Here is a 27,158-nt window from a genome sequence, read left to right on the forward strand (position 1 = left end):
ATAGTAATTATTTGTACAAAATAAATGTAATCAGAATCTGAGTTGTACATCATGTACAACAGTATTGCAAAGATGTTTGGCTTACTGCACTTTTCTTTCTTCTAGAGATCATTTGCAGTTGACTCCAATAATTTCTACCACTAGTAGTAGTTTTTTTCTGCTGAGACACGTCAGTTTGAAGCATGAAATGCTTCATCATGTTTATCATGTTCCTGATGCTGACAAAGCAGTTTTTTCGAACACATGGTTTGACAGATTTGTCAAATGCAAGGTTCACATTTTTTTCTTCTTCTTTATTTTCATGACGGGAGCATGAATTATGGCCAGTCATTTAGAAGCTGGTGTATTTTGTAAGAAAATTAAGTGCTAAATATGGGCAACAACGACCACATTTGAGTTTATGTACTTGATAAATCTGACAACCTTTATAGTCATCCTTCCTTGTATGTCAACAACTTGAGTTTTCAAAGCATGCAAGTCTATGAAAGCTCATTTCCACCACATAAGAAAAAAAAGCATATCTGGTAGGTCATAGTTATGAGAAGAAAAGTCTAGCCTAAATTATGACTAAAACTTTCTGTCATAATTTTGACTTTTTAATCTCATAATTATGACTCTTTATGTCATCATTTTGATTTAGTATGTCATAATTCCGACATAATTCCGTTGCACAATAGCTAACACACAGCACAAGCCTGATTTCAAACTCTGAATTGAATTCACAAAAAAGACAAGTAAACAGTCAGTAATAAAATAAGAACAAATAAACCATTTACAAGCAGTAGCACAAATAAATAAAATAGAATAAAGACACAAATAAAATAAAACTCTTTAAGTTTTGGTCTAACGGTAGTGTTGAGGCAAGAAATAGCCTGCTAAAGAAATTTAATAAGGAATCAAATGTAAAATAATACTGGATGGTCTTCCTTGAATAAATTAAATAAGATTATAAGTGGCTGCTGTCACTTTAAGAGCGGCACGGATCCAATATACTGTTACACAACTTTCTCAACTGTACACGTTCACTTAAGACAAACCTGACTGTGTTTGCGTGCAGTCACGGCGGTAATTGTGTACATTTGTGTGTCCATTTAAGCACAATTTGGTACTCGCGAGGTGTTTGTTTGGCGCCTCGTGTGTGCGCTATAACAGAAATGTGACACTTCCTGTGTCAACTGTGCAGCCGCTTATAGTGCAGACGCGATGTGCTGATGTGAAGCATTTTGAGAGGGAAAGAGATAGTGTACACCGTGATTCACTTACGCTGTTTGTGAAATTACGTCTCACAGAATGCTTTCAAATTACTCTAAGCTATTTAAAGCTGTTATTTAAGTAACTTTTTGGGTTAAAAATTATCCAAAATAAATTTTTGAGCAAGTACATAACCAGCCAGTGTTCAAAACTCTCTGCTTGCCGTAGCTCGATTCACAACGGTAAGCTTGTAATAATAGTAGAGGTCCTGGGTAAGATTTGTATGCACTTCTTTTAGCGGAGAATATCTCAACTGTTATAGACTAATATGACCCCATTGAACAATGTGGGATGTGTGCCAAAATCTCTACCCGGGACGAAAGTCCTGAAAATGACCACAATTATAGGTGACACTATTATCACACTGCAGGTGAATGGGACTTTTTTCCCTTTATAGTTATCATCATACATTACTACCAGATTAATCTTCATATTAAGATAAATACTTTTTGTATTACACTTTGTCTAAAAAATAAAGTAAAATAAAATGTACAAATGAGGTAAACTGGCAGTCCAAGGAGCCCACAAAGGAGCTTTCTGACACCATCAATGCAGCCTTTCAAGTCTACTTTAAGGAACGTGCATTGCAGTCCCAGTCCTTTAATTACTGGAACACATATGTTTCTGACCTGTTCCCAATATTGAGAGATCTGACCAAATCTCTGCGCTCTGGAGACTGGATTCTCTACTTCAGTGCAATGGAGAGGGCAACTTCACTGTTCTTCTTTTTTTGGGAGAACAAACTACTGTCGAATGGACACCATTATTCCTGCAGGACTGCTATCAACTGAAGGAGAACTTCCCACTCCTCTACGACTCATACATAAATGGTGGATTTGTTGTGAACACCACCAAGAAAGGTAGTGGAGTGCCATTTGACCAAGCAAGCACTGGAGCAGTGTTACAACCGGCCTGCCAAAGTGAGTGGAGGGATAATTGGGGTCATTAGGAAGAAGGAAGCAGTAGCTCTTTGGGGAATCATCACGCATAAAAAAGACCAGTATGTTGATCTCCTTGAGATGAGGGATGATGTTGGAGGAGAACTCTCACTTCATCATGACTTCAACCCGGGCACTACAACTAAAATAGTAAAGATGGTGCAAGACATAGAGGAATATCTCCTGAAGATATGCAGTCCTCGACGAGACCAGGTAACGCTTAAGAATGTTCTCACTGGAGAAATTGTGACCAACGTAAATGTAGACAAGTTGTAGTGCTGTATCACAGAGGGCAGTGCTGCTTGTGCTAAATGTATCGATGATCGACTCAGAAATAATTCGATATCGATACACTCGACTATTAGTAAAGTCAAGTTTACTTTGCCAAAGACCACCTTGAATTTGGCTTCCAGAGCAGACATCAAAGATGAGACAATCAAAGCTCTCATGTTTATTGAGTATGGGTGTCACCGGGGGTTCACAGTTGAGGAGCTACTCCAGCAAGAGATCACCAACTCTGCATTCTTCTTGGTTGACAAAGACGGTTACTTGAGGAAGAGTGCCAAAACACAACTTAGGACTAAGCTGCTGAAGTTGTGTCCACAAATAGATAAAAAAGGTCCAGGGGCCTCGTTTATAAAACTTTGCATAGGATTTGCGTCAGAAGTGGCGTACGGATGAAACATAGGACGTGCGTACGCACAGAAATATTCGGATTTATAAAACCGTGCGCACGCACATCCTACACATTTTTCCCTTAATAAATCACAATCAATTCTAAATGTAGTGCAGCTTTTGCGGCTTCATGTCACGCCCATAGTTGCGTGACATACGTCATACGCTATTTTATCAAAAATAAAACAAACTAAAGGCATATGCATGAAATACCTGCATGAATATCATGATTCCGTAGCTGATAAAGACATTTTTACTATGAAAACAACTTTCCCCAGTGGACAAATAATACATCTATCTATTTATCTATCTATCTATCTCTCCCTAATTATCTATCTATCTGACTGACTATCTAGCTATATCTGCTCCGCCAGACGGACACATTGGCGAGAATATCAGTTTTGTACATTATTTCGTTCTGTTTACCATCTTATTTATGAGGATGAATTGTATAACATGCCAATATTATTGCAGAACATATTTCACTTTTCTTTTTGCAAATATGTGTTAATTTGCATTTCTGTTGCAGATCGATCAAACGGGTGTTCGTGTAGGCTGTTAATTGTAATACTTGCTTTGTGAAGTCTTCGTGTTATTTATGAGACACAACGGTCTACAGTTTCACACACTTTCACGTGTTTCTTCCATCTGCCGACCGTGTCGCCATTTCTCATTTCACCCGTTTTTGTGCGTACGCCTGGGTCAGAGCTTGCGTGAATGACCGCACATTTTACCGTCAAGTTTGCTTTTTATAAATACCAATTATTGGGTAGAGAGCAGCGTACGCCTTCTTTTGTGCGTACGCAACGTTTATAAATGAGGCCCCAGATCTTGGTCAAATGTCTCAAAACATCAACGGACATGGAGACATTTGACGACCTGCGCATTGCTGCGTTCGATAGTAATGCCCTTAAGATGGACTTTGAGGGGACCGCTTGCACCTCAACTAATGCAAGAAAACATATACAAAGATCCTATAATCAACAGCAGCTTTAGGTCCAAGCACCATTTACAGACTCCACCTCGATCTTAAATGCAGATGCTTATGGTTTTGTAAGAAAGGGCAGTTTATTAGTCCTTGAGATTGTAATCTCAAAACCTGAAGGTTTGCCAGATCCCTGCTCGTGAAGCAAGTCTGCACACAATGATGGGTGTCCCTGTCGGGTAGCTGGTATCCGTTGTTGCAAGGGAGGCAATAGTTGTAAAAATCCTATCACTGAATGAACTCTCATCATCATCCCGTACCTGGACTCTGTTGTGAAAGTTTTACATTGCAAAACAGGGAATAAAGCTGCTGTTTTGTATTTTTCACTTTAAGTTAACGTTCCAATGATAATAGCAAGGTTGGATATAAAATGTCTGTATAAAATACTTGTTTTTTTTCTTTTAAAAAAATGTCCCTTGTTTGTATACAATTGTATTTCTAGTTTTTCATTCAATACAGCACAAAACAGGACATCTCCCCCCCACACACACACACGACGTCCACACTGAACATCTACAGAAACACAATTAAAAATATCATACCAGAATTCTTACACTTACACTACATGGTCATTGTAAACATTGTGATCACCTCAGAAAATCTGTAGCTTCAAGAGTTTATATGTACGCAATACGCATATTTAATGAGATATGGCCTAATTTGCATATTTTATTTTATTTTTAAGACAAAGTGTAATATAAAAAGTATTTCTCTTAATATGAAGATTAATCTGGTAGTAATGTATGATGATATCTATAAAGGGAAAACAAGTCTTATTCACCTGTAGTGTGATAATAGTGTCACCTATAATTGTGGTCATTTTCAGGACTTTCGTCCCGTGTAGAGATTTTGGCACACATCCCACGTTGTTTAATGGGGTCATATTAGTCTATAACAGTTGAGATATTCTCCGCTAAAAGAAGTGCATACAAATCTTACCCAGGACCTAGGCTATAATGTTTTTAACTCCAGTGGTACTGGTGGATTTCCGCGGGAAATTCGAGCATGTCTTTGCGTCATTACGTGACGTCTGTAAACACCTAAAGAAGAGTCTTGGCTAGTAGGCTATATTGAGTGTGAGGATGTTGGAGGTGGAGATTTATTGCCTTTTCTCAAGCACTTGATATAATTAAACTTATCAATTTGATGGCGGATCCAGAAAGGTTCAAACGACAATCACCAGTGACAACAGATTCACCCGCTGTAAAATGCAAAAGACTTCGTTCGGACTTCGGAGTGGCTACAGAAAAAAAGAGACTGCAACCGGCCCATGTGAAAACAAGGATAAATATTTACAATTAACATTGTTAACATTAACAATTTGAGAACAAAGTATAATTTGCACGGTTTGACGTGATATGAAAAGCGATCGTTAGATTTAATCAGTGCGATTTACTGCAATGCTTTTTTCCCCCTTAGTTGGTCAGAACAAAAGTGGATGTTGGTTGTTCAGATGACATTTCCCGGTGAAACTTCTTATGTTGGTCATACTTCCAAAAAGTATAATCTGTGATTCTGATTGACAGTATCCACACTAGGGCTGGGCGATATGACCAAAATCTCATATCACGATAGAAGTCATCTCATATCCCGATAACGATATATATCACGATATAGGCTACTGTAAAACATCAAATAATAGCCCGGGCTTTTATTTTCCCAAATCGCCGAACTGCACCGGCTTGTATTTGAGGCAGGCGTCTATGAGACAGGCCTTTCATTTAGTGTAGGCCTAGAGATAACGAAGATTACGTTTTATTTATAAATGTGTTTAACAAATCCGTTAATCTAAGAATTAGCCTAGGCTACTTTATTTTGTCTAAAGGGGGTCGCTCACCGGACGAGAAGCGCGCGCGCCGTGTCTATAGCAACTCGAGGTATCGCACACCGGACGCGCGCTGTCAGTTTATGGCCAGCAAATTGTTGTGTTTAAGGACATTATGGAATTAAGATCATGTCTGTACTATGTTATGATAGTACTGTACAATTAAATACAATCGTTGCTTAGTCTGCAGTCTGAACACTTTACCTCAGAGCGTCCGTTAACTGAATGAATTTGGAATATCACCTGAAAATCCGATAACAGCATCAATTTGAATTCAACCAGCTGATTTCTGTAAATGAATGTACAACTAAATGTATGTTGCAGCACAGGGTGAAGTCAGTATATACATAACGATAATTGTACATTTAATATAACCATAGCTTTTAGATTATTGGCAGAATTAAAAAAAACGAAACGATGTGACAGCCATGGGCTGAACAATACATTACTGGTAATATCCATCGAGCCTATGAACTTGTTGCCCGAAACACATCAACAAGAAAGAATGAAGGCTATACCCTGTAAAACGATCTCCTTCTCTCTCCGGCCTCCGCTAACTCTGCTTGGGCTAACAACTCCGCCCAGATGCGCGCAATCTGCACCACAGAACTGGTTTAAACAGACGATCTGACGGGTTTTAGAAGATTAAATACAAACCGAAACTAAAAAACAGACCAGGCCTCTATTTGAGACTGGCGTTTATTTATCCAAACCACCCTAAAATGGTCAATACAACAAATAGAAAGTTAACCAAACCATCTAGCCCCTCGTTTAGGAACGAGCTCCTCGGTTTGTTCTGGCTGGTTCTTCTCCTGCTCGGAAACACCCGGTTCTGTCACCCCTTCATTCATGCTGTTATTCACGTTTCTGCCTGCATCCCCATGGTGGCGTGAAAGATTGCAGTCATCCAAATTTTTGCCGTAAACAATGTTTTTTTGCGACACCACGATATAAACGATATGGCATAATATGAAACGATAGGCTTTTTATATCGTCCATCCGATATATATCGTCATATCGCACAGCCCTAATCCACACTGACTAACAGCTTCACACTCTCCTCAAAACGTTCATCCGCGCTGTGCCGTGTCGAGGTACAAACTACGTAAAGTGTTAATTCCGCGAATAACTGCAATAGCAGATTTCGAACAGAGATGGCGACAAAGAGGAAAAACTACGGACTGCAGCTTTAATAAAGAAATATGAATTGTACGTCACCTTCAGCATTGTACTTGTTTTACCAGAGATTGAGACGGCGCCACTGCATGTCATGCCGAACTTCTCACGGTAGTCGCGCGTCATCAACATGAGATCGGCCTTTATAGAGACGGCCCATCAAACTCCCCGAAGCGATTATCGGCCGATAGCGATCTTCTAATAACAAACACCAAATTCAGTATGAACCTCTTATTTTCTTTATTCTTATTTGACAGTCTTTTCGCCTGAACATAACACATCCCGAGCTCACGGAGACCATAACCCTAAAACTAGAATAGTATATGAACACAATGCGCAAAGTTTCACGTTAAGCGGTTTCCCATAGAAAGATTTTTGTATGTAATGTAAATGCAAAATGCATGATATAATGCAAGTTAGTGTGTTGTGTTCATATTCTCGGTTGCCTGTATCATCATCATCATCATCAATAAGGTGTATAATATATTGAATTTGATCTTTTAAGATCACTGTCTAGTACATTAGTGTTTGTTTGAGATTGTCCCACTTTTATAGTGCTGGTGCTGTATGGAGAACCCTAAACTTATCACATATCTCTGTTCTCCTTCTTTTGAGAGGTGATATAAATATTTGAGGCTTGAAACAGATGGTGAAGAATGACAGGCCTGTGCTGCAGTTCATTTCTGGTTATTCTGCACATCTTGTGACTGAACCCTGCTTCTTGTTGAGTAGAGGCCATCGTTCACTCCACACAGGCACTACTCTGATACCTCACTTTTTGGATGAACTAATTCTTTAAGTGTGTAAATTCACACAATTTTTATTATTTTTTTTACTCATTGATTCATTTTTTAAACGTGGATGCCACCAAACCATATTGTGGCAAGTTTTAATTTTTTTTTTTTTATAACTTTTAATAGTTTAAAAGTCTTTTAGACCGGGGATATCATACTGTATTGTGTGGCAAGACTAGTGCATAGCTTGGTTTATATTTATATTTAGTTAGCCTTGGATAAAACTGTCCGTGCAAGGTTACTAAATGTGTGATTGCACCTTAAATGGATGCGACTTACAGATGTTAATGCATTCGCCAAAACTGATTCTCCTTTTTGGATGATCCAACATTGGCATGAGTGTAACGATATGTGATGTGTTTTGTCTGGATGCAGCTGTGCTCCTCGTATCATGGCAGACACACAGCCCGATGCCTCCACTCAGCCGGAGCTGGTGGATGAGGACGAGCCCTTCTTCAGTAGCCTGGACCTCCTCCTCTTCTCCCTCATCGCTGGCCTGCTCATCTACTGGCTCATATTCCGCAGAAAGCCTGAGCCCATCCCAGAGTTTAAGAAACTGGAGACTGCGTGAGTACCTGACATGTTCCTCAAAATGCGTCATGTATCATTTCTTTGTGCTATACAAAGGGCAAATAAAACTTTGAACTTGAACTTATCCACCCTGCTGTCCAGATGTAGAGGACATTAGGATGGGAAATTGAAAAAATCTCGGATATCTTCACTTAAAAAAAAAAAAAAAAATTAAGTTTTAATTTAATTCAATTGAATTTACATTTTTAATTTACATTTTTTTAAGGATTTTTTTTTTTTTAACACATGTCATTGTGTGACTGTTGGGTCATATTTCACCACAAAATTTAAAGAATTGTTTTATGTATAAAGGTAATTAAGCTTATTTTTAAGATAATTATGTATATATTTTTTTATTTTAAAGCTACCATAATGAGAATTATTTAAATTGTAACGTGCAAATGTGGGCACATCATGGTAGTATGTGTTGTACCAATTTTTGCTATTTATTTTTGGTTAATTCATTACAAAAAAAAACCAGACTGTTTAGACAGTATAATATTATCCAGTTGTAATTTTCAATTTCTGTCACTCTCACAATAATGAGAGGGGTTTTTTTGCCGGCCACCATGAAATGTGAATAGGCCTTATTTTCTTGATTCAAAAATATAATTTCTTGAGTTTATTTTTCCCAGCGTTTGAGGAATAACTCAAAATGAAATTGACCCTTATCATTGTAGTCTCCCTGCTAAAATGCTACTGTCCTCCTGGAAACAAATTGTGTTTTTTATGCCGTACTTCATTGTGCTGACGCAGGAGTTGCAGGGAATGTTTATTGCTTGATAGCCTTGGGTAATGTCATTGGCAAAGGTCTTCCTCAATGCCAGACATTATAGTCACTCCTGAGCTCTTCAAGAGAGATAACAAACTTCCTCATGGTTGAAGGACACGCTTCGGGCTTCATTTGTCTCTCTCCCGTTCATCACCTGGCTTACGAGACAGACAGGAATAGAGTTGGGGGGGGGAAATGTTACTTGAATTTTAAAAAACAAATCAATAAATTCCATAAATGGTTCAGTAAATAATAGCCTAATAATTCATCAATCATATAATAATTCAGCCAATCAAACAGAATAGTAGCAAACCTTGAACATTTTTAATTCAAACATTTGTATTTCTGCAAAGCATTCCCACTTGTTACCAATGGATAAAAGGCTGAATGCAAAATTAAAAAGTAAACTAAATTAAAAGTTTAAATAAAATATTTAGCTTGCACCATTTTGAGGTAGTATACCAGACCTACTAAAATATTATAGTGAGGACTAGACATCAGTTCTCACTGGAGGACAAATGTTGAAACCATTACTGATGCAAACATTTAATCTGATATTATGTTTCTTAAATACTTTAATAAACATACCATGCGATTTTGAATACTTTCCCTGATAGCACACATACGTCTGGCCGATGTCGGCCAGATGTACGTGTGCTATCTGGGTTTATAATGACCATCCTTTTTCATCTAAGATTTGTTTCCAATAAGTCCCAAATAGCAGACTTGTGGTTTTGTGGTCCTCACTTGTGCGGCTACACAAAGTCTACGAGACCTTGTCGATGTTGAATGGCATTGTTTGTCATGTGTCTTGTGTGACCAGTTGAGTTGCTGCAGAAGTGCAGTAACTTCATGCTGTATTTGATGAAAACAGTTTGCAGGTTAAATGCATATGACACTATCAATATGAAAACACAACCACAGTGATAGCGTGATAAGCCAATCACAGTGTGTTGAAGGTATTACCTCTCCTCCTGTGAAGCTTTGCCTAGTCTAAGCTGCGTTTACATGCACCCTCATAATGCTATTATAATGGGATTTTGTCAATATTGCGATTAAGCTCATAATCGTAGTATTCGCATTCAACTGTGGCGTACGCCGATTGTAATCGCAATAAAAAGGCATGTAAACGCCTTCATCGTATTGTTATCGCTCTGACCAAAGTGTGCATGTGCTCGTTTCTTAGTTTTCTCTTCTCCAACTCGCTAAACTCTGTCCACTCAAGTGGCTGTGCAGTCTCTGCTCTGTATCTTCATCCAGAAGGCATGAAGACTGTGAAACTGCATTGGTGCTGTAGGGCTGGATAGATACAGAAGACCCAGTGTCATCCACCACAAGTCTGTGAGTCAGAAGTAGATGTAGTACACGCTGTGCTTGTAATGCTGGGAGTACGAGCTGAATGTTCAGTGTACAGTACAGCAGCTTCTGATAATTAAATTTCATGTATCTTATGCGTGTTTGATAGCGCTGATCAGCAGGTTAGCGTGATGTCCAAACTCTTAACACTTCCTGGATGCTGCGGTTGCAGTCGGGCGGTTCGCAGCGTTAGCTAAGTTTGCCTTCGGTCCACAGAGAAAGCATCACTCCCTCTTCTCCACCTGAGCACAATTGAGAGGTGCCCGTTGTTCTGCGCTTTACTGTGTGCCGCACCGCTTGTACGGGGCCGATAACTTGGCAGGAATTTGAAAAGGATTTATCCTGATCGGTAGCAGATTCAATCTGGCTTGCAATTGTAACAGCTCTGTCCAGTGTAAGATCAGTTTCTAGTAAAAGTCTCTCAACGGCTAAGCTAGTGCTGGGCGGTATACCGGTCCATACGAATACCGGTATTTATTTTTGTTATGATATGAATTTTTAATATATCGCAATACCAGTGTATGTCACTTAAACGACGTTGGTGGCGCGACACTGTTTGAGAGGGTCTTTTCACTGTTGCACTGTGGTGAGGAACAGCTGTGTGTGTTACTGTGACGGTGAAGATGGATGGGTTAAACTATAATTGATAGCTGTCAAATTATATTAAAGCGTTTCCCATACATTGGTTCACAATAACAACACTGCCCGCCACAAATAGATTTTCCAAAAGGCTTTGACATTGTTGAATAAATGAGCACTGCACGTTTCAAAGTCAAAACGCGGCGCGGGTGAATAAAATATTTTTTTTTATATGAATGTATCTATGAAGGGAACTGACTGTCTTTAGAAAAGTTTCAATGTTATTTTCATTTAATCTTTCTTTATCTTTCCTGATAAAGCAGCGTTTATGAGCGCTGAGCTGCTTAGTGTTCAGCCGTTACTGTGGAAACTGCTTTGTGTACAGCCGTTACCGTGGAAACTGCTTTGTGTACAGCCGTTACTGGGGAAACCGCTGTTTCTGCTGCTCGTACAGCGCCTCCTGCTGGACCTCTTTGTAGACAGCCTTGCAAACCTGTATTAATACTAGTGTGGGATTTTTCTACAATATTCACTCATGACAGTAAAATAGGGCAGTAATCTACTGCAGTAGTTCCTATCTCAATCAGTAGAAAATGTGGTTAACACCTGGCCATGCTTAAAAAAAACCCAAAAAAGTCATGTACCGTGAAACTGGTATAACTTTGACAAATACCATGATATACATTTTTGGTCATATCGCCCAGCACTAGGCTAAGCACATTCTCTGCTAGCTGATCGTGAATCATTTCATCAGTACTGGCGCCAAACTCGCATGAAAAACAAGCTCTCGCAAAGCAACAGCATACTTGTTGTCTTGTCTTGTGAGGCGGCTGACAGTGTTTAGGGTAGGCGTTATATTTCAGCTACTATGTTAGCTTTTGGCACGAAGTAGGCTTTCAATGCATCCTCTGCATCTTATACGTCGTGCCTGTGTTGGGCAATGAGTATAAAATTGCCCAACAACTAACAAATAAGTTCATTTATACAACAATTAAGTATAAAATCTGTTGTCCCTCTGTGATAAGGCAGTGAAGCAGGACAGATCTCTGTCTTTCGTCCTGTAGCATCAATAACGTGCAGATCATTTTCAGAAATCTGCAGCCATTTGCTGAACGGCATAGCAGGCTCAACGGGGCAAGGCAGGAAAAAACTTGGACAAGGCATGTTAGCAACAGCCGTCTTCGTGACCAACGATAGCGGGAAAAAAAGCCTAATCTTCGTCGCCAATTTGTGGTATCTGTCAGGAGTTAGTAAGTCAAGTCAAGCACCTTTAGCAAGTAGCAATAAAGCACTTGAGACAGGAGTAGCAGATTCATCCATCTTGTTTACTCAGCACTTCTGTTCTCAGACACATTACGTCAAAACACAACACTTCAAAATAGTTGTCACAATATAATTTACGCATGAACACAACAAATTATACATCCATTCACAACAAATTCAAATTCACAGCAATCCTGTGCTATGGGACTCCCTTTGATACAGGATATGGTGGAAGTTTTTTATGCTATTTTGAGCCAAATTTAGAACATATTGCTTTCATCTGTCATGTGTCTTCTAGCAGCAAGGCATGTGTTGTTCACGAGAGTTAGTTGTGTTCGGAGTGAAAGTCTGGGCTGGGGTGATAGTGTGTGATCCTCAGTCGTTTAGTGTATGACGCCCAGTTTTCCTGTAACCATTTCCAAAGTTTGTTAGTGTATGATGCCTTGCGTTATAAAAATCTGTTCAGGTTTGAAAAGTTGTGTGGTGTGTTCGTGCTTTAACTCTTTCCCTGCAATTGACGAGTTATCTCAATCTTTTATGAGAAAACGCTTCCCTGCCATTGACGAGTTTTTACGACTTTCCATCTTTTCACTGTTATACGGAAGGGGGTGCTATTACACATCTCCTGTACAGTACAGTATCTCCAGATCAAAACACAGGAGAAGAAGAGGCAGAAACAAGTGATAGCATATGTAAGCAGACGCATATGTAAAACCACGCGATCACCAACATCAAACAGCATATAAAAAAGTTGGATAAGGTGATCAAGAAATCCAGCTCTGTCCTGGGCTGTCCTCTGGACTCAGTGAAGGAGGTAGGAGACAGAAGGGTCCTTGCTAAATTGACAGCTATGCTGACCCATGAGTCACACCCACTGCACTATACTCTGTCAGCCCTGGAAAGTAGCTTCAGTGACAGGCTGCGCCATCCCCGCTGTGTGAGGGAGAGATACCGCAGATCTTTCCTACCAGCAGCAGTCAGACTGTACAACGAACACTGTTGACTTTGGACTATTTTATTTATTTTTTTATTTTTATATTTATATTTATGTTTACATCACATCTCCCATATAATGTGCTATACCTGACTTATGTGCCTGACTTATGTCTAATTGTACATTTATCTACCTCTGTCCTGTCTCTACTGTTGCAAACCGTAATTTCCCCATTGTGGGACAAATAAAGGTTTTTCTTATCTTATCTTATATAAATCAAACCTGCCTAATGCTACTGAATGAAATGTCGACTCAGGACGAGCTACAGGACTGAAGCTTGGGTGTGTTGATGGACTCGATCGGATCTACTCATCTGTGCTTTGATCATCGTACTGAATCTGATCCAGACGTAGTCTTTGACAAAAATTTGATTTTCTCAGATTTTTGCTCAAAATGTTGCATTTTTTATTAACGAGAATAAGTTAAGGGGCTTAAATTTGGATAAAAAAAATCTGTTGAATCATTACTTACAACTGTACTGACATAATGAGTCTAAATCTAAAGGAGTGTGCCTTTGTCCCTATGACACACCACCACATACACCACATATACATGTGAAAGTGTGTAATGAATGAGCGTATAAATCAAGCTGATAATGGGTTGTTATTGTCTTCCAGATATCAGCACGTATCAGTCCAGCCCCTAATGTTACATAACGGCTGCGTGACAGATTTAATCTTTTAATTAGTGGCAAAAGAAGAAATTGTATTTGCGTCTGTAAAGGATAAGTGGCCATTTGTTGTTTGAAAATGCGCAGCAGAGCTCTTTTATTTTTATAAAGGAAAAGTCATACAGTCGGCTGATAAAGGAAGTGCTGTTCGATTCCAGACATCTTTTAATCGACTCCGATTCTATTCCAAGAATCAATTCTGAGCTAGTTCATGTTGCTAAAAGTTGTGTGTGTGTGTGTGAGACAGAGAGAGATCATGGGCCAGATTGACTAAACAGGAAAATTACCGTGAGACCATAATCCCATAAAAGCGCAGATGAGAGTGGAAACTTCTGTGCGTGATCTACAGACAATGAGCATTTAAGAACAGACTCAGCATCTCATTTCCAAAATGACCAATGCAGTCTACCAAGAGCAGCACAAAATAACGTAGGGTCACAAATCAGGTGCGGGTAATCTACCAACAACACAAGCATAGCAAATTAAAAATAATGTGGCTTGGCAAATCATATGTTGGTATAGCATCTTCATCTGGCAAACGAACAGGAGCAGAGAAACAGATGATCACATGCTCTCCGTTCCCTGCTCTTCCTCTTCTTACAGCAACGATCACAGCATGTCGAGTGCCGAACGGGTTCAGACATGTTTTCTTGGGCTTTACATAATGGCAAATACCAGTTGACGAGAGCAAACCTTAGTAAATCACCTTGCGTGATTCATTTAAATTCTCTCCTCCCATTGATTTAGCGTCTGAAAGGGAAACTCTTACAGATGCAAACGCAATAAGATCAGCCGCAAAAACAGCTGTCCACGCCTTTCAGTGCTTCAGTAAATCCTGACAGTAGTTTTCCAACACCAGAAGAGGGTTTGTGTTGGTGCAAGCTGATAGTGGATCTGGCCCCGAGTGTGTTTTCATCAGCAGCTGAGTTTCAATGGACCCTAATAATCTACTAGTAGCGCAGTCGGAGTAACATGCAACCACGTCAATCAGTCGCAATGAACCGGCCAAATCCCATTAAACTTTCATTCGGATTGAAAGGGGTGGTTTAAAGCTTTTGTAATCTGATCGAGAGAACATGTAAACGCTTGTTGAAAACAGCGGATTGAAAACTGAAACTGAAATGGCGTAATGTCGTATGACGCAAGTGTGTTGCTGTTGAATGAAGTCATGTGATTCTCAAGTTCTCCTCCCACTGATCATCTGTGAAGTCGATGTCCCATCAGTCTCCTCATACTCGCATCCACAGACACTTTATTTGGGGAGTTTTTACCACTTAATTCATTTGAGCAGCACGGGACAACAGTTTATGTGCTTATTAGGACCCGAAATCAAAGAAAATAAGCAACATAGGAGAGTAGTATGTGCAAACAGTGGGAAACTGTATATTTGTGCGTAAAAAAAAATCAATTCCGAAGCTTGTGGCCTAAGCGCGCACATTAACCCGATCACTTCATGTAGTGCTCGTGTAAATTCTACGTTTGGATTCATCATTCGCAATGAATTAATTCCGATTGAAACAAAAGTCGTGCATGTAAACGTCAGTAGTGTCCCCACAAATACTGACAAAATTTCGTAAAAAAATATGAAAATATATTTCAATGTTCGTGAATGCATAATTTCCTTCTTTAAAGTGCTATATTTTCATTTCAATTAAATTGATAGTCATTTTTAATAAACAATAAATAACACCAGTCGCATGAAGGATATAATTTTACTAATTCTACTAATCAGTCAAGTTACTACAGTACTATTGTCAAAAATTAAACCATCTTTTATGCAATAAAATGTACAATAAATATACACTCTGTCAACTAGCAAAACTAGAAATTTGATTTTAGAATCAGTCAAACTACTGTATTTTAACTAGTAAACATGACACTAAATAGGGTGATCTAATTTACTAGAGTAATGGCTAGTTCACACAAAATAAATAGTTGTGTTCCACTGCACCATTCATTACAAACAAAAGAAATGTATGTAAAGCTGCTAGACAGACATATTTGATGCGCAGACGTGCCATGTTTCTAAACAACTGTGTCACGTTAAAATAAGTCTATCAGAACATTCTGTGGGAACAATCGATGTCTGGGTTTTTTGGGAAAGGCGAATTAGATGAATATTAGTGAATTGAATGAGGCTCGAGTCCCAGAATTAGTTAAAGAAGTGTGTTTTATAGATTATCATGACAGAATATGCTAATCAATGACTAGAAGATAGTAAGACTCCGGTTTGAACATAAAAGGCTAAAAGTTTTTGAAATTTTCAGTGTGTGTCTGTGTGAGGTAATACAAATATTGTCAAATAAAGTTAATTTCTGTCGCAGTTTATTCATATTCCACATAGAATATGAATAATATGAATGTCTTCGTGAGTCAGAACAGGCCTAAACCAGCCACTGTACCAGCACAAAAACACACTCAGCTAAATATCATCTAATTATTGTTATCAACAAAAAAGTGAAAATATCGAGAAATAATTTTGTCGTCAATATTGCTCATCCCTAATGTACAGTAATAATTTTTTATTTCTTCAGGTCTTAAAAGCCTTAAATTCAACTTTAAAAAATGTGCAGCAACCCTGAACGACCATTTTAACTTAAAGAATTGTTTTCATTGTAATGGAGACTGTAAGAAATGGCGGTATGTCCTTTCTCTCTCTCTCTCTCTCTCTCTCTCTCTCTCTCTCTCTCTCTCTCTCTCTCTCTCTCTCTCTCTCTCTCTCTCTCTCTCTCTCTCTCTCTCTCTCTGTTATATTACTTTAATGTTGTGCTTATGAAAGTATGTATATCTTTTCAGAGTCTCATGTCAATTGGGGGTTGTATTTGGCAAGGCCAGCCAAGTCTTTCTCTGAGCTTTCCAAAGGTGGAAAGTTGAGGCAGAACACAAGCCCTCCATTATGTTCACCCTATTCCTCTCTCTCTCTCTCTCTCTCTCTCTCTCTCTCTCTCTCTCTCTCTTCCCCATTTATGTGGAAACCATTTCCAATTTGTCTCGGTGCCTGGCCTGTCACCGGAGGATCCGGCTTTTATGATAGATGTGGTTGCCATGGCGATCCTGCTCTCTGGAGGGAGGGGCCGACCGCACTCATTCGCCGTCTTCAAAACAAGCAACTGTCATTTTTCAAAGCGGTTGCCACGGCTACAGGATTATCCTGGCGTTTGCTTGATTGTGTGTGTCTTTTCTCTCCGGGATGGCGAGAGGATGAAGAACAATAAGAAACCAACAGACCGTAATCACGTTCTCCTTGTGTTTACATGAGTTTTGGCTTGTCCGAATGCTTCAGATTTGCTGCTCACGCATGGGATTTCATCAGGGTCCTGCTTCGTGGTGTCCAGATGTTGCTGGTGCTCGTGTTTGAGACCGTAGTGAACATAGTCTAACAGGATATGAGCACTGAACCCTGTTGACATGAGGCTGGTTCAGAGAGTCAGTAGCTGTGTCCGTCTGCAGAGCTTTGTGATGGAGGAGGGACGGCGGAAAAGCCTCTCGCGAGCTGTGTCAGGAATGCTGCTTTACTCTGGGATCAACTCCTTCACACACAATCACATTCAAGCTCTCCTTCAGGTCCTCATTAGGGTTTCTTTGCTCTATTTATCAGCGCTCTGGTCTTGTGTCTCCGTCGGTGTGAGCAGGAAGCCTCTGATTCTCCAGCATGTACAACAGATGTTCCCTCTTACCCATAGCGGTGCCTTGTTTTTCCAGCGTGCGCTTTAGTTAATGGTTTGTCGACGAGTTTGTCTTGCGGTCAGCTTTCTTGGACGTGCTTCTGGTCACCATGGGGTGTGTGTTTTCCTTACCGGAGGACCGGCTGGCCGCAATAGACAGGTGAGTGAGTGTTTACTGTGATAGTCATGACATGACACCCAGAGCGGAGAGGCGAAGATGTAATATTTAAAACGTTACACATCTTCTTACCCTATAGAGCAGTGTATTTCAGTCTTGGTCCTGTGTAAGTAACGCACATGTGTAAGTCTTGGGGGGGAAAAAACAGCTTGTTATTATATAACAGCAATGACTTCTTGTTCAAGCTTTGATTTCTTTACATAACATCATTGCTCCATAGATTTACATGTGTCCCATATCATATTTGATGGCCAAAAGCATTAATGAAAGTGCAAAAGCATTCTCTTGTTGAATAGACAATAGTATATTTAAAACACTGGAGGTAAACACTGTAGTTGTCACACATTAAATCCCACTATTCACATCCTTGTGCAATAGTTGGCCGTGAGCCCAGAGTTTTTACACAGTGAAAAGTCTCTCACGCTTTCTCCATTCACTGCACTCTCTTGAACCATTGAACAATTGTATTGTGTGTGTGTGTGTGTGTGTGTTGATGGAAAGATGAAGGCAAGGGTTCTTCTGGATGACGATTGTAAACACTCAAAGGTTGCTCTCTTCCTGGATTTCAGTGTCGAGGTGCATAAGTGTCAATACAGCTGGATGAAAGTTGAACAAGATGATTGTGTGGTGGTTACATGTTATTACTCTGAAATTATTATTATTCTGTTCTTCTGTTGTTCTTCAACAATTGTTTAACTTTTGTATAGTTCTTTTATCAATTCTTTTACATTTACTTTCAACTAATTCTTTTATATTTGACATTCGTCTTATATATTTATTGATTTATAACACTCAAATGAAAATTTGCAGTAAAAAAAAAAAAAATTCCCCTTAATATCAACATTAAAAGAAAAAAGACAGTTTTCAGTTTTGCCTGTCTGCCAACATAATCTTTATATGATGTTAAAACATCATGCTATATGTGAACTCGTTAATCCGGCTGCTATAATAATTGGGGATGTAGCTTCAGACGTGATGTTGCTCGGATTTTGGCGCTTCTTGCGAATGACATGAGTGTGAGAGTGAGCACTTTTTTCTAGACAAAAAATAATCCTGAATCTTGAATAGACCCCATATTTTTCTTAAAACTCAGGTGTAAATGACAATAAATTCCAGATCAATGTGGTCTTTTTGGCATCCGCTGTCTGTTGTTACTGGACACACATTGATTCAGTGTTTTCAGGAGTGCTTGAAACCTCAACAATATTTCTTCCTTTACTTTTGTATTTTTTGGGCATATTTGTATACATAATAGTTAATAAAATACTTGCTGTAATCCATTTTGTTGTATGACTTCTGGTTGTCTGTGTTTTGTAGGACTCCAACAACAAGGGACACCAGTTTTATTGACAAAATGAAGAAAACGGTAAGACCTTTACCCTCCTCTTCTCCTGTAGAGTTTAATATGTTAAAATGATCCGACAAAACAGGCCCTCAAACAGATCTCTAAAGGGCTTGTGAATTGAGAAACTATAAAAAATATCCTTTAAGTTTCAGAATCATATGGAGGTAATATGAAAAGAAAATGTCATCGAAACTTTAGTGAAGTCAGTCAGTTCCCTTCAGAAATGCATTCATATAAACCTCCACCCCAGCTTAGTGTGAAGAAGTGTCTTCCCGTATTCAGAGCATCTCAGTGGTGATCTTGCTCTGCCCGGGACAGTGTTTTCTCTGCTCTCCTCTGTCCCGTCTCTGGCCTCTGTTAGCATTCCCCTTTACAGACTTCTAATATTTCCACACAAATTACATTTCGGGAAATGATTGCAATGCATTTTGTGGGCAACTCTGGCAAGGGGCGTGCGGACTCCAGGTTGGGAACCACTGGGCTAGCCTATAAACAGATCATTTAGGAAGAAGCAGACATCTGAAATTTACCTTAACATGTTTCTTCAAATTAGAGTCCACATCACAATGCAGTGCATGGCAGATCTTTCAGGAAGCATTAACCGGATGATCAGGTTCCTCAGGAGGCAGAGGTTAAATCCTCCAAGAACGTGCCTTATTCCCTCTGTAGTCTACCGTTCAGTTGAGCTTTTCTGTCAGCTAAACGTGCTTCCGGTTCGGTCCGGCACACTCTCACGTGCTCAAAGTTCCCACAACCTTTTAGGAATGAAGTGGTGAACTTGCGAGCGGTGCCCCGAGAAGAGGGCTATCGTTGCTGTGTCCAGTACTTGCCCTTTACTCTGACTCTGAGTGGCTCGTTCTCTGGATTGGGGGACAGCAGAAAGGGAAGGCTGTTTCCAAACCTAGTTTGGCCCTCTGGATTGTGGATGTCATTGCCTTGACGTACCAGGCACAGGGTGTGCCGTGCCCTTCTGGAATATGAGCACACAATGTCGCTAACAGACATTTGCAGAGCGGCGGGCTGGGCGACACCTAATACCTTGTTTATAACTATAAAAGAGTTCACCTCCGCCCACTTAGGGCTTCAAAAATGCTCTTCACGTCACAGACACTACGTCCATATTCCTTTACAGTCTGTGGTCTAGACACAACAGCAGATATGGAACATCTCGGTCCGAACATATCACGTGTGCAATCTCAGAAAACATAACAATATGGAAGACAAAGCTTGCACATTATGGGGAGGGAAGACAACCAACAGGCACCGATGAAGAGCTAACCTCATAATGTTTTTGAATTGAACTGATTATTGGCTCCCCAGCAAGCGTCCTCTGAGGGTTAGTCTGTTTAGTTATTCAAAATGTGCTGACTTTGCAGGATGTAAAAATAACCCTTTTTAAAGTCAATGAAGTGCAAATTATGTTACGAGAACATAGTTTCTTTGGCGAATCCTTTGGGATAGGCATTGAAATACATAATGACTTTTAATATGACCTTCTAGGGCAGGAACATTGTGGTGTTTTACGGCTCACAGACGGGCACAGCTGAAGAGTTTTCCAATAGACTTGCAAAAGACGCTCATCGCTACGGCATGAAGGGGATGGCAGCGGACCCAGAGGAATATGAAATGGTAACGCATATGTCGTCTCTGTCAGTGCTAGATTTATTCATTGCACTTCACAAACATTATTTCATCTGTGGGCTGAAAATTGTCTATATCTTCAACGAGCTCTTTTTCCCCCCCCTTTCCAATTTGTGTTTGTGTCCACACATTTTTATTCCCAGGGTGAGCTCTCTCGTCTGGCTGAGATTGACAACTCTTTAGCGATCTTCTGCATGGCCACGTATGGAGAGGGCGACCCCACTGATAATGCTCAAGACTTCTATGATTGGCTACAGGAGGGCGATGCTGACCTCAGTGGAGTTAAATACACAGTGAGTTCCTCATCACACCAATTTCAAGATTTTAGGAACAAAGACACACTGACTTCCTCCTGTCAGGTTCAGTTTATTAGCTGTATGCTCTGAGCTTTTTAGCTTGAACAGTTGTCAAAGCACTTTGTTATACACAAGCTTTTTAGACTTAAAACTCCAAAAACTATGTATTTCCAATACTTTAGGTACTTTCCAACAAATGCTTATATAACAAACAAGACCCATGACACATTGCAGCAGAGCAGAAGTGATTCTGGGGAACATGCTGTGTCATACTTCTACAAGCCAATGTCTCGGACGGCTTACTCCATGAATACTACACAGAAGTTGTGCAAAGTTCAGTGACTCAACATAATCACTGGTTTAAAACAAACCCTGAGAAAAGATATTTGCCCACAGATTTAGCAGAAGTACAAACTACAAACATGACTGTGTAACTTCTGCTTAAGTGTATTTAAAGGAACGGCTCACCCAAAATGAAAAGTCCTTCTTTTACTCTTCTTCATATCGTTCCAAACCCATTTTAACGTGGGCACGGCAATTTGTAATTAAATGTGCCTGGCTTCCAGTGTCATCCGCTTCCAGTTATTTTGAACTCAATAGCCATGTTTCCACTGTTGGGCCGAGAGCGAGTGTGCTAGTGCGTGCCGGGGCCAGTCGCGTTTCCACTGTCACTTCAGGAGCTTGATCGGGCCTCGTGGGGGATTCCTCGGGGCAACGGCCAGGGTTTTTGGCCCGCCGAGTACCTTGGTCCAAAGCTGGCCAACTGGTGCTTGAGGAGTGGCCATGAACAGAGGCGGAGTTTACCTGAGTTCATGTCAGGCTACCAGCTAATCTCAACATATAAGACATTTTAAACAATTTTCAGCTCAAAACACGCTTTCAGACACCAGCTGGTGTTTAAAATATATCCTCCTTGCGATCCGATGGGGATTCTGATCACCGTATGAGGCAGAAGTATATTTATATGCTATGCTAAGGCTACTTATGCTAACCATTGCGATAATAAATACACATATGTTTATGGAAAATACCAGAGACTTGAAGAACGTAGACATATCAAATATGATTAGAATCGTGTATTTATTTGGTTTCATGTTTTTTCTGTCTCTTCCCTCCCTGTTCCTTTGTTTTACCGGACTAAAGCATCCGCATATATGTCATAAAAAACATGCAATCCGGTTAATTCTTACTATAACTAATAACTCCTGTTGTCTTCTCATGAGCGGCCTCTGTTGCTCTGGGTGAAAGGATAACAGTATAGTGAGACGGGAGAGATCGCTCTCATCTCATCATTTTGTGGAAAATGAATAGAAATGCTCAGAAACGTGATGTAAACATGATATTTTATCAATATTTTTTCTAAATGTGTTTTTCTAAAAGAGTTGTTTTGTGCATTTCTGTGATCGCAAATGAAAAAATGACAAAATTGTGAACAGAGTGAAAGAGTCCTGACAGATGTGTAACAGATCTTAAAGTCAGTCAAGTCACCTTTATTTGTATAGCGCTTTATACCATACAGATTGTTTCAAAACAGCTAATATAATATAATACTTAATAATAGGAAAATTATGCATTTCGGCTGTTGTTCAGCTGAAGTCAGTTCAGTGTTGATTCAGTTCTGTTGTAAAGATCATCAATTATTCCGCCCACACAGTCAGGATCACTCAGATCGGGGGACTCAAACTTACTCTCTGTCCCTCGAACTAGGAATACATCAGATCTGCCCAAACTTTGTCCATTTTTAAATCTACTTTGAAAACGCATTTTCTCTGAATAGCTTTTAATACATCTTGATGTGTGTGTTTTATGTTTATATTTTTGTTTGTCTTTTTGGCCTTGTTAAGCACTTTGGTCAACGCCAGTTGTTTTTAAATGTGCTATACAAATAAAATTGTATTGTATTGTATTGTATTATTAAATGAGTTCATTTGATTTATAAAGCAAGGAATCCATGGATTAAATAATTGGATTAAAAGATGTTCATTTAATTTGTCTGTCCATGACAAAACACAACATTTTAAATGAAAGGTTATAGTATTTGTGCTTAACTGTGTCTCCTGTGGTGAACTTTTGATCTGATTTCAAAAGCAGGATCTCTGATTTCGTGACTACATACATCAATGTTGTTAAATCACAAAAAAAGTTAAAACGAAATCTTTCGATCTGCGAAAAATAACACTACAACTGAAGTGTAATCACGTATGTTTCTGTCTAGTTCAATTCAGAAGGTTTTGGGGCACATTAGCACTTGTATTTAGCGCTGGCTACTTGTGATCTTAATACCAGGTGTTAGTGAAGCCATGAATGTAATGAATATACAGTATAGAACAATTAATCTATTTGTATAAATCATTTCTAAAAAATTATTTTTAAGGTGTTTGCACTGGGCAATAAGACATATGAGCACTATAACGCCACGGGGAAGTATGTGGACAAGAGGCTAGCAGAGCTGGGAGCGCAGAGGATCTTTGACCTGGGAATGGGAGACGACGATGGAAAGTGAGTGACTCATTTACACACTTCTGTCTGATTATAATGCTCACTTTAAAAATGTGCCCGACCGATATCAATGTGAGAAATAAATGAGACTCCAAAAGTGGATAGTATGATAGTATTTCTACCCTGTTACTGTACTTTTCATGTGTTTTTACATCATCAGGGTATTTTCAATTTGGGAAATGTTTTACTTCTCTACATTTTAAAAGAAAAAAAAAATCCATCTTTTCCCATTACTTTTAATGCCAAACATGACATTCCTTGTTATTTTGAAGTTGAGAACTAACTAACAGTGATAATAGTATGATTTGTGAAAATATCATTCATGTGAGTGTATGGAACCATGATCTACCCTGATCACAGATTTGCGGAAACACCTAACTTTAATCTAACAGAAATAACGATTTTAGAAAAATACAGTCTTACTCATAAATTGAAAAACCCCATTGAAAAAACTCGAAGGAACAAGCAGTGAATTAGTCCTTTTGGGTTCTGATGTCATACCAGTTCTACTTCATTATCCACACAATTATGAGTGAATTAGACTTTGTTGTTCACTGTCATATGATAAACAATTGTGGTACTGTGTTAAGTTCTTGATTTGCAATATAACATCTGGGTCCTGAAGCAAACCCATGGAGCAGCTGATGTAAAATAAAAAGGTTCATAATGCATGTTTTGTCATTGATTCTCTGTCAGTCTCGAGGAGGATTTTGTGTCGTGGAGAGAGCAGTTCTGGCCAGCTGTTTGTGAACACTTCGGAGTTGAAGCAACTGGTGAAGAATCCAGGTCTGAAACCTCAATGATCTGTCCATCTCTTCAGGAGATTTTGTTTGTCTTTCCTTCTTTGTTGGTGGGTCACAGTGACCTGAGCTCAACATGCCCGTTCTCTGCTTAATTAACAGGCCTTTTCAGACTAGAAAACACTGCTCCATAGACAAACTGAAGAATAGCTTGTCACAAAACTCTTGGCTTTGTGAAGTGAAAGTTGCTGGGTTGTACTCTGTCTTTCTCTCACACACTCTGTCTCTCTCAGCATCCGCCAGTACGAGCTGAAGGTACACAGCGATCTGAACATGAATAAGGTCTACACTGGAGAGCTGGGACGCCTCAAGAGCTTTGAGAACCAGAAGCCGTGAGTAAAGCACCATTTTCTCATCCGTCAGTCAGACAGAAGCTTAAGCCCCTCCCACATGTTTAAATATCTCCCTCACGTAACCTTGACGACAGAACAAACACTCCTGCTGTGCTTGATCGGATACAGACATTATATTTGATACTTTATAATTAAAAATGACTAGATTTCCATATAATATAGACCGTAATACAGTTTGAAAACCTTTTTTTATTAAAGGTCAATATTTACCCCTTGTAATGGATTTTCAGGGGCATGTCTCTAATGGCTTTTATAAGGGCATGTTTACTTTTCAAGGAAAACCCGCTGAATCAATCCATCAAAGTAAATTTGCGTTCTTCAATTAAGTTAATGTTAAAGGTCAAATTCAATCACTTGCGTCTGAGCAGGGATCTGATTCTTCCGGATTAATCTGCGATTCCGGTTATTTCGGCCCAAAATCCTGACCCACGTAAATCATGCAGATCAGTAATGGGAAAAAACGGAGGTCAGGAATTGGATACTTGTTATAAAAATGTAAATTTCGATTCCTCTTATTGATTCCTTTGTAAGCATTTCAATATGATTTTAAACCATTCAAATCTGTTTTCTGACTGCAGCCTAATATTCCTGCTGATAATAACACTAATCAAACAAAAAAATATAAAGAGAAAATGCACTCGTTCTTAACAATAACTTTTCTATTTGTAATGTTTATTTTATTTATAAAGTTCAGTGATTTTTTTTCATTTGATTAGTTTTTGAACCTGAATACTTGAAAATCTTAAAACACTGTTTATTTCAATAGTATACTTGTTCAGTTGTATTTATGTTGCGATTGCTATTTTTTTATTTGTTCTTTTTTTAATTACTGAGTATTTACTTGTCTTTAATACTGCTTGAAATTTATATTAGTTGGGCTAGTTGTTTTTGCTATGGTATTTTTAAAGCACAGGCAAAAGTTCCTTGTGTTAGTGCATTTTACCTTATGATTTTTGTTCATGATATTCAGCTACAATTAAATGTTTTGCAGTAAGACTTAAAATAATCATAAATGATAGATACGTTTTTGTGTTGATGTTTTTATTAACCTTACTGGAATCGAAATTAGGAATTGATAAGAATCGGAAGCATCAAACGAGACCCGATCCTGGTGTCTCGTGTCTTGAGCTGTTGCAATGGCAATAAGTGGAGAACAGTGTAAAGTTAGAGGCTGGGTTGAGAGATTGTAAAGCTCGCTGTCCCTGACGTTCGGGGGAGTGATAGGTGACAGCTAACATAAGCTCACGGTGTTCTGTACACTTTTTTGGGGGGGTTAAAGTAGTCTACACGTCAATCATCTGCATGGACGATTGCTCAGTACTTTGAACAATGGCCTCATTCCCTAGCGTAGGGTCTTCACGCGGCGTCTTACAAAATGTCCTGCTTTTTTTTCACATCTCTGCTGAGACAGTGAATGCAGATGTGTAGTTGCTACAGGCCACTGTGGTGTCAGCACTAACTCATAACTAGATATGAAATATTTTGATATATGATAATATAATATTATTAAATAGAATACTATAAAATAGGTCGGGGGGGTGGGTGGACTAATGCACAAAAAGTGAAATTTTTGACACCTCATTTTTAAATGTCATTTTGTGTCACTTGTGGTGGCATTTCTGCTCTGTGCCCTGTTTAATCTCTGACCCCATCAAGTGTGCTTGGTGTTCTGTCTGTTATTCATTGTGTGTTCTCACAGGCCGTTCGATTCGAAGAACCCTTTCCTGGCACCAGTCACTGTGAACCGCAAGCTCAACAAGGGCGGCGAGAGGCATCTGATGCACCTGGAGCTGGACATCACCGGCTCTAAAATCAGGTGCTGTGTGTGATCTTACACTGGGTGATCTTACACTGCGTGATCTTACACTGCGTGATCTTACACTGCGTGATCTTACACTGATCTCTCCCCTTAATAGTACAAATAAGTTGTGATATTGTTGTTCTCAATAATGTGGGTTAATATCTAAAAAACTAGTGTGGTTTCATGACCCGTTAAATGTGTAACCATGAATAGGTAAGCGGGTAGTTGACGCCAATGTGTTGCATTACAATGTGAGAACCTTTATAATGCATTATAAATCAGTTATAAGTAAAAGTAAAATATATTCACCATTAGCAAATCATTGTTCTTTTTAATGGACTAAATGGACCTTTGGTGTCATTTCTTTGAAAAGATTGTACAGAAAGCGCATTCGCTTGATAATCAGTGTGGACGAGGGTAACTAGCTCTCAAAATGTTGAATGCAAATGATTCTTGTGTATTTCATTTTTAAATGGAGACTTTTTATTATTGGCAAAATGAGTTTCAGTTAGTGTTAAACTGCTTACTGATTGCTCCTTTAAAATGTTTGTGCAGATATGAATCAGGAGACCATGTTGCTGTGTATCCCATCAACGACACAGCCATAGTGAACAGGATTGGTGATATCCTTGGTGTGGACCTTGACATTGTTATCTCCCTCAACAACCTTGATGGTATGGCATTAACCTTTAAAAGTTCAACTTGAACAGTTCATTCATGTCTGTCCAGTTG

General features: G+C 39.2%; 1 protein-coding gene across 2 annotated transcripts in view; it reads left to right on the top strand.

Annotated features, from left to right (window-relative positions):
• Nucleotides 1-27,158, top strand: part of porb (P450 (cytochrome) oxidoreductase b) — a 37,191-nt gene that overhangs the window by 664 nt on the left and 9,369 nt on the right. Inside the window, exons 2-10 of one of the 2 annotated variants that reach the window (XM_056270795.1) lie at nt 8,020-8,211; nt 19,009-19,057; nt 20,537-20,665; nt 20,821-20,970; nt 23,348-23,472; nt 24,169-24,258; nt 24,506-24,604; nt 26,325-26,441; nt 26,982-27,100. In XM_056270795.1, coding sequence (XP_056126770.1) covers nt 8,020-8,211; nt 19,009-19,057; nt 20,537-20,665; nt 20,821-20,970; nt 23,348-23,472; nt 24,169-24,258; nt 24,506-24,604; nt 26,325-26,441; nt 26,982-27,100 — 1,070 coding nt within the window. Of the gene's footprint in view, nt 1-8,019; nt 8,212-17,460; nt 17,674-19,008; nt 19,058-20,536; nt 20,666-20,820; nt 20,971-23,347; nt 23,473-24,168; nt 24,259-24,505; nt 24,605-26,324; nt 26,442-26,981; nt 27,101-27,158 lie in introns of those variants that run through there. The other variant, XM_056270804.1, reaches the window with a different exon arrangement.

This window comes from Rhinichthys klamathensis, unplaced genomic scaffold (genome assembly GCF_029890125.1).
Source record: "Rhinichthys klamathensis goyatoka isolate OS25496 unplaced genomic scaffold, OSU_Roscu_1.1 h1tg000014l_1, whole genome shotgun sequence".
Classification (NCBI taxonomy): Eukaryota; Metazoa; Chordata; class Actinopteri; order Cypriniformes; family Leuciscidae; genus Rhinichthys; species Rhinichthys klamathensis.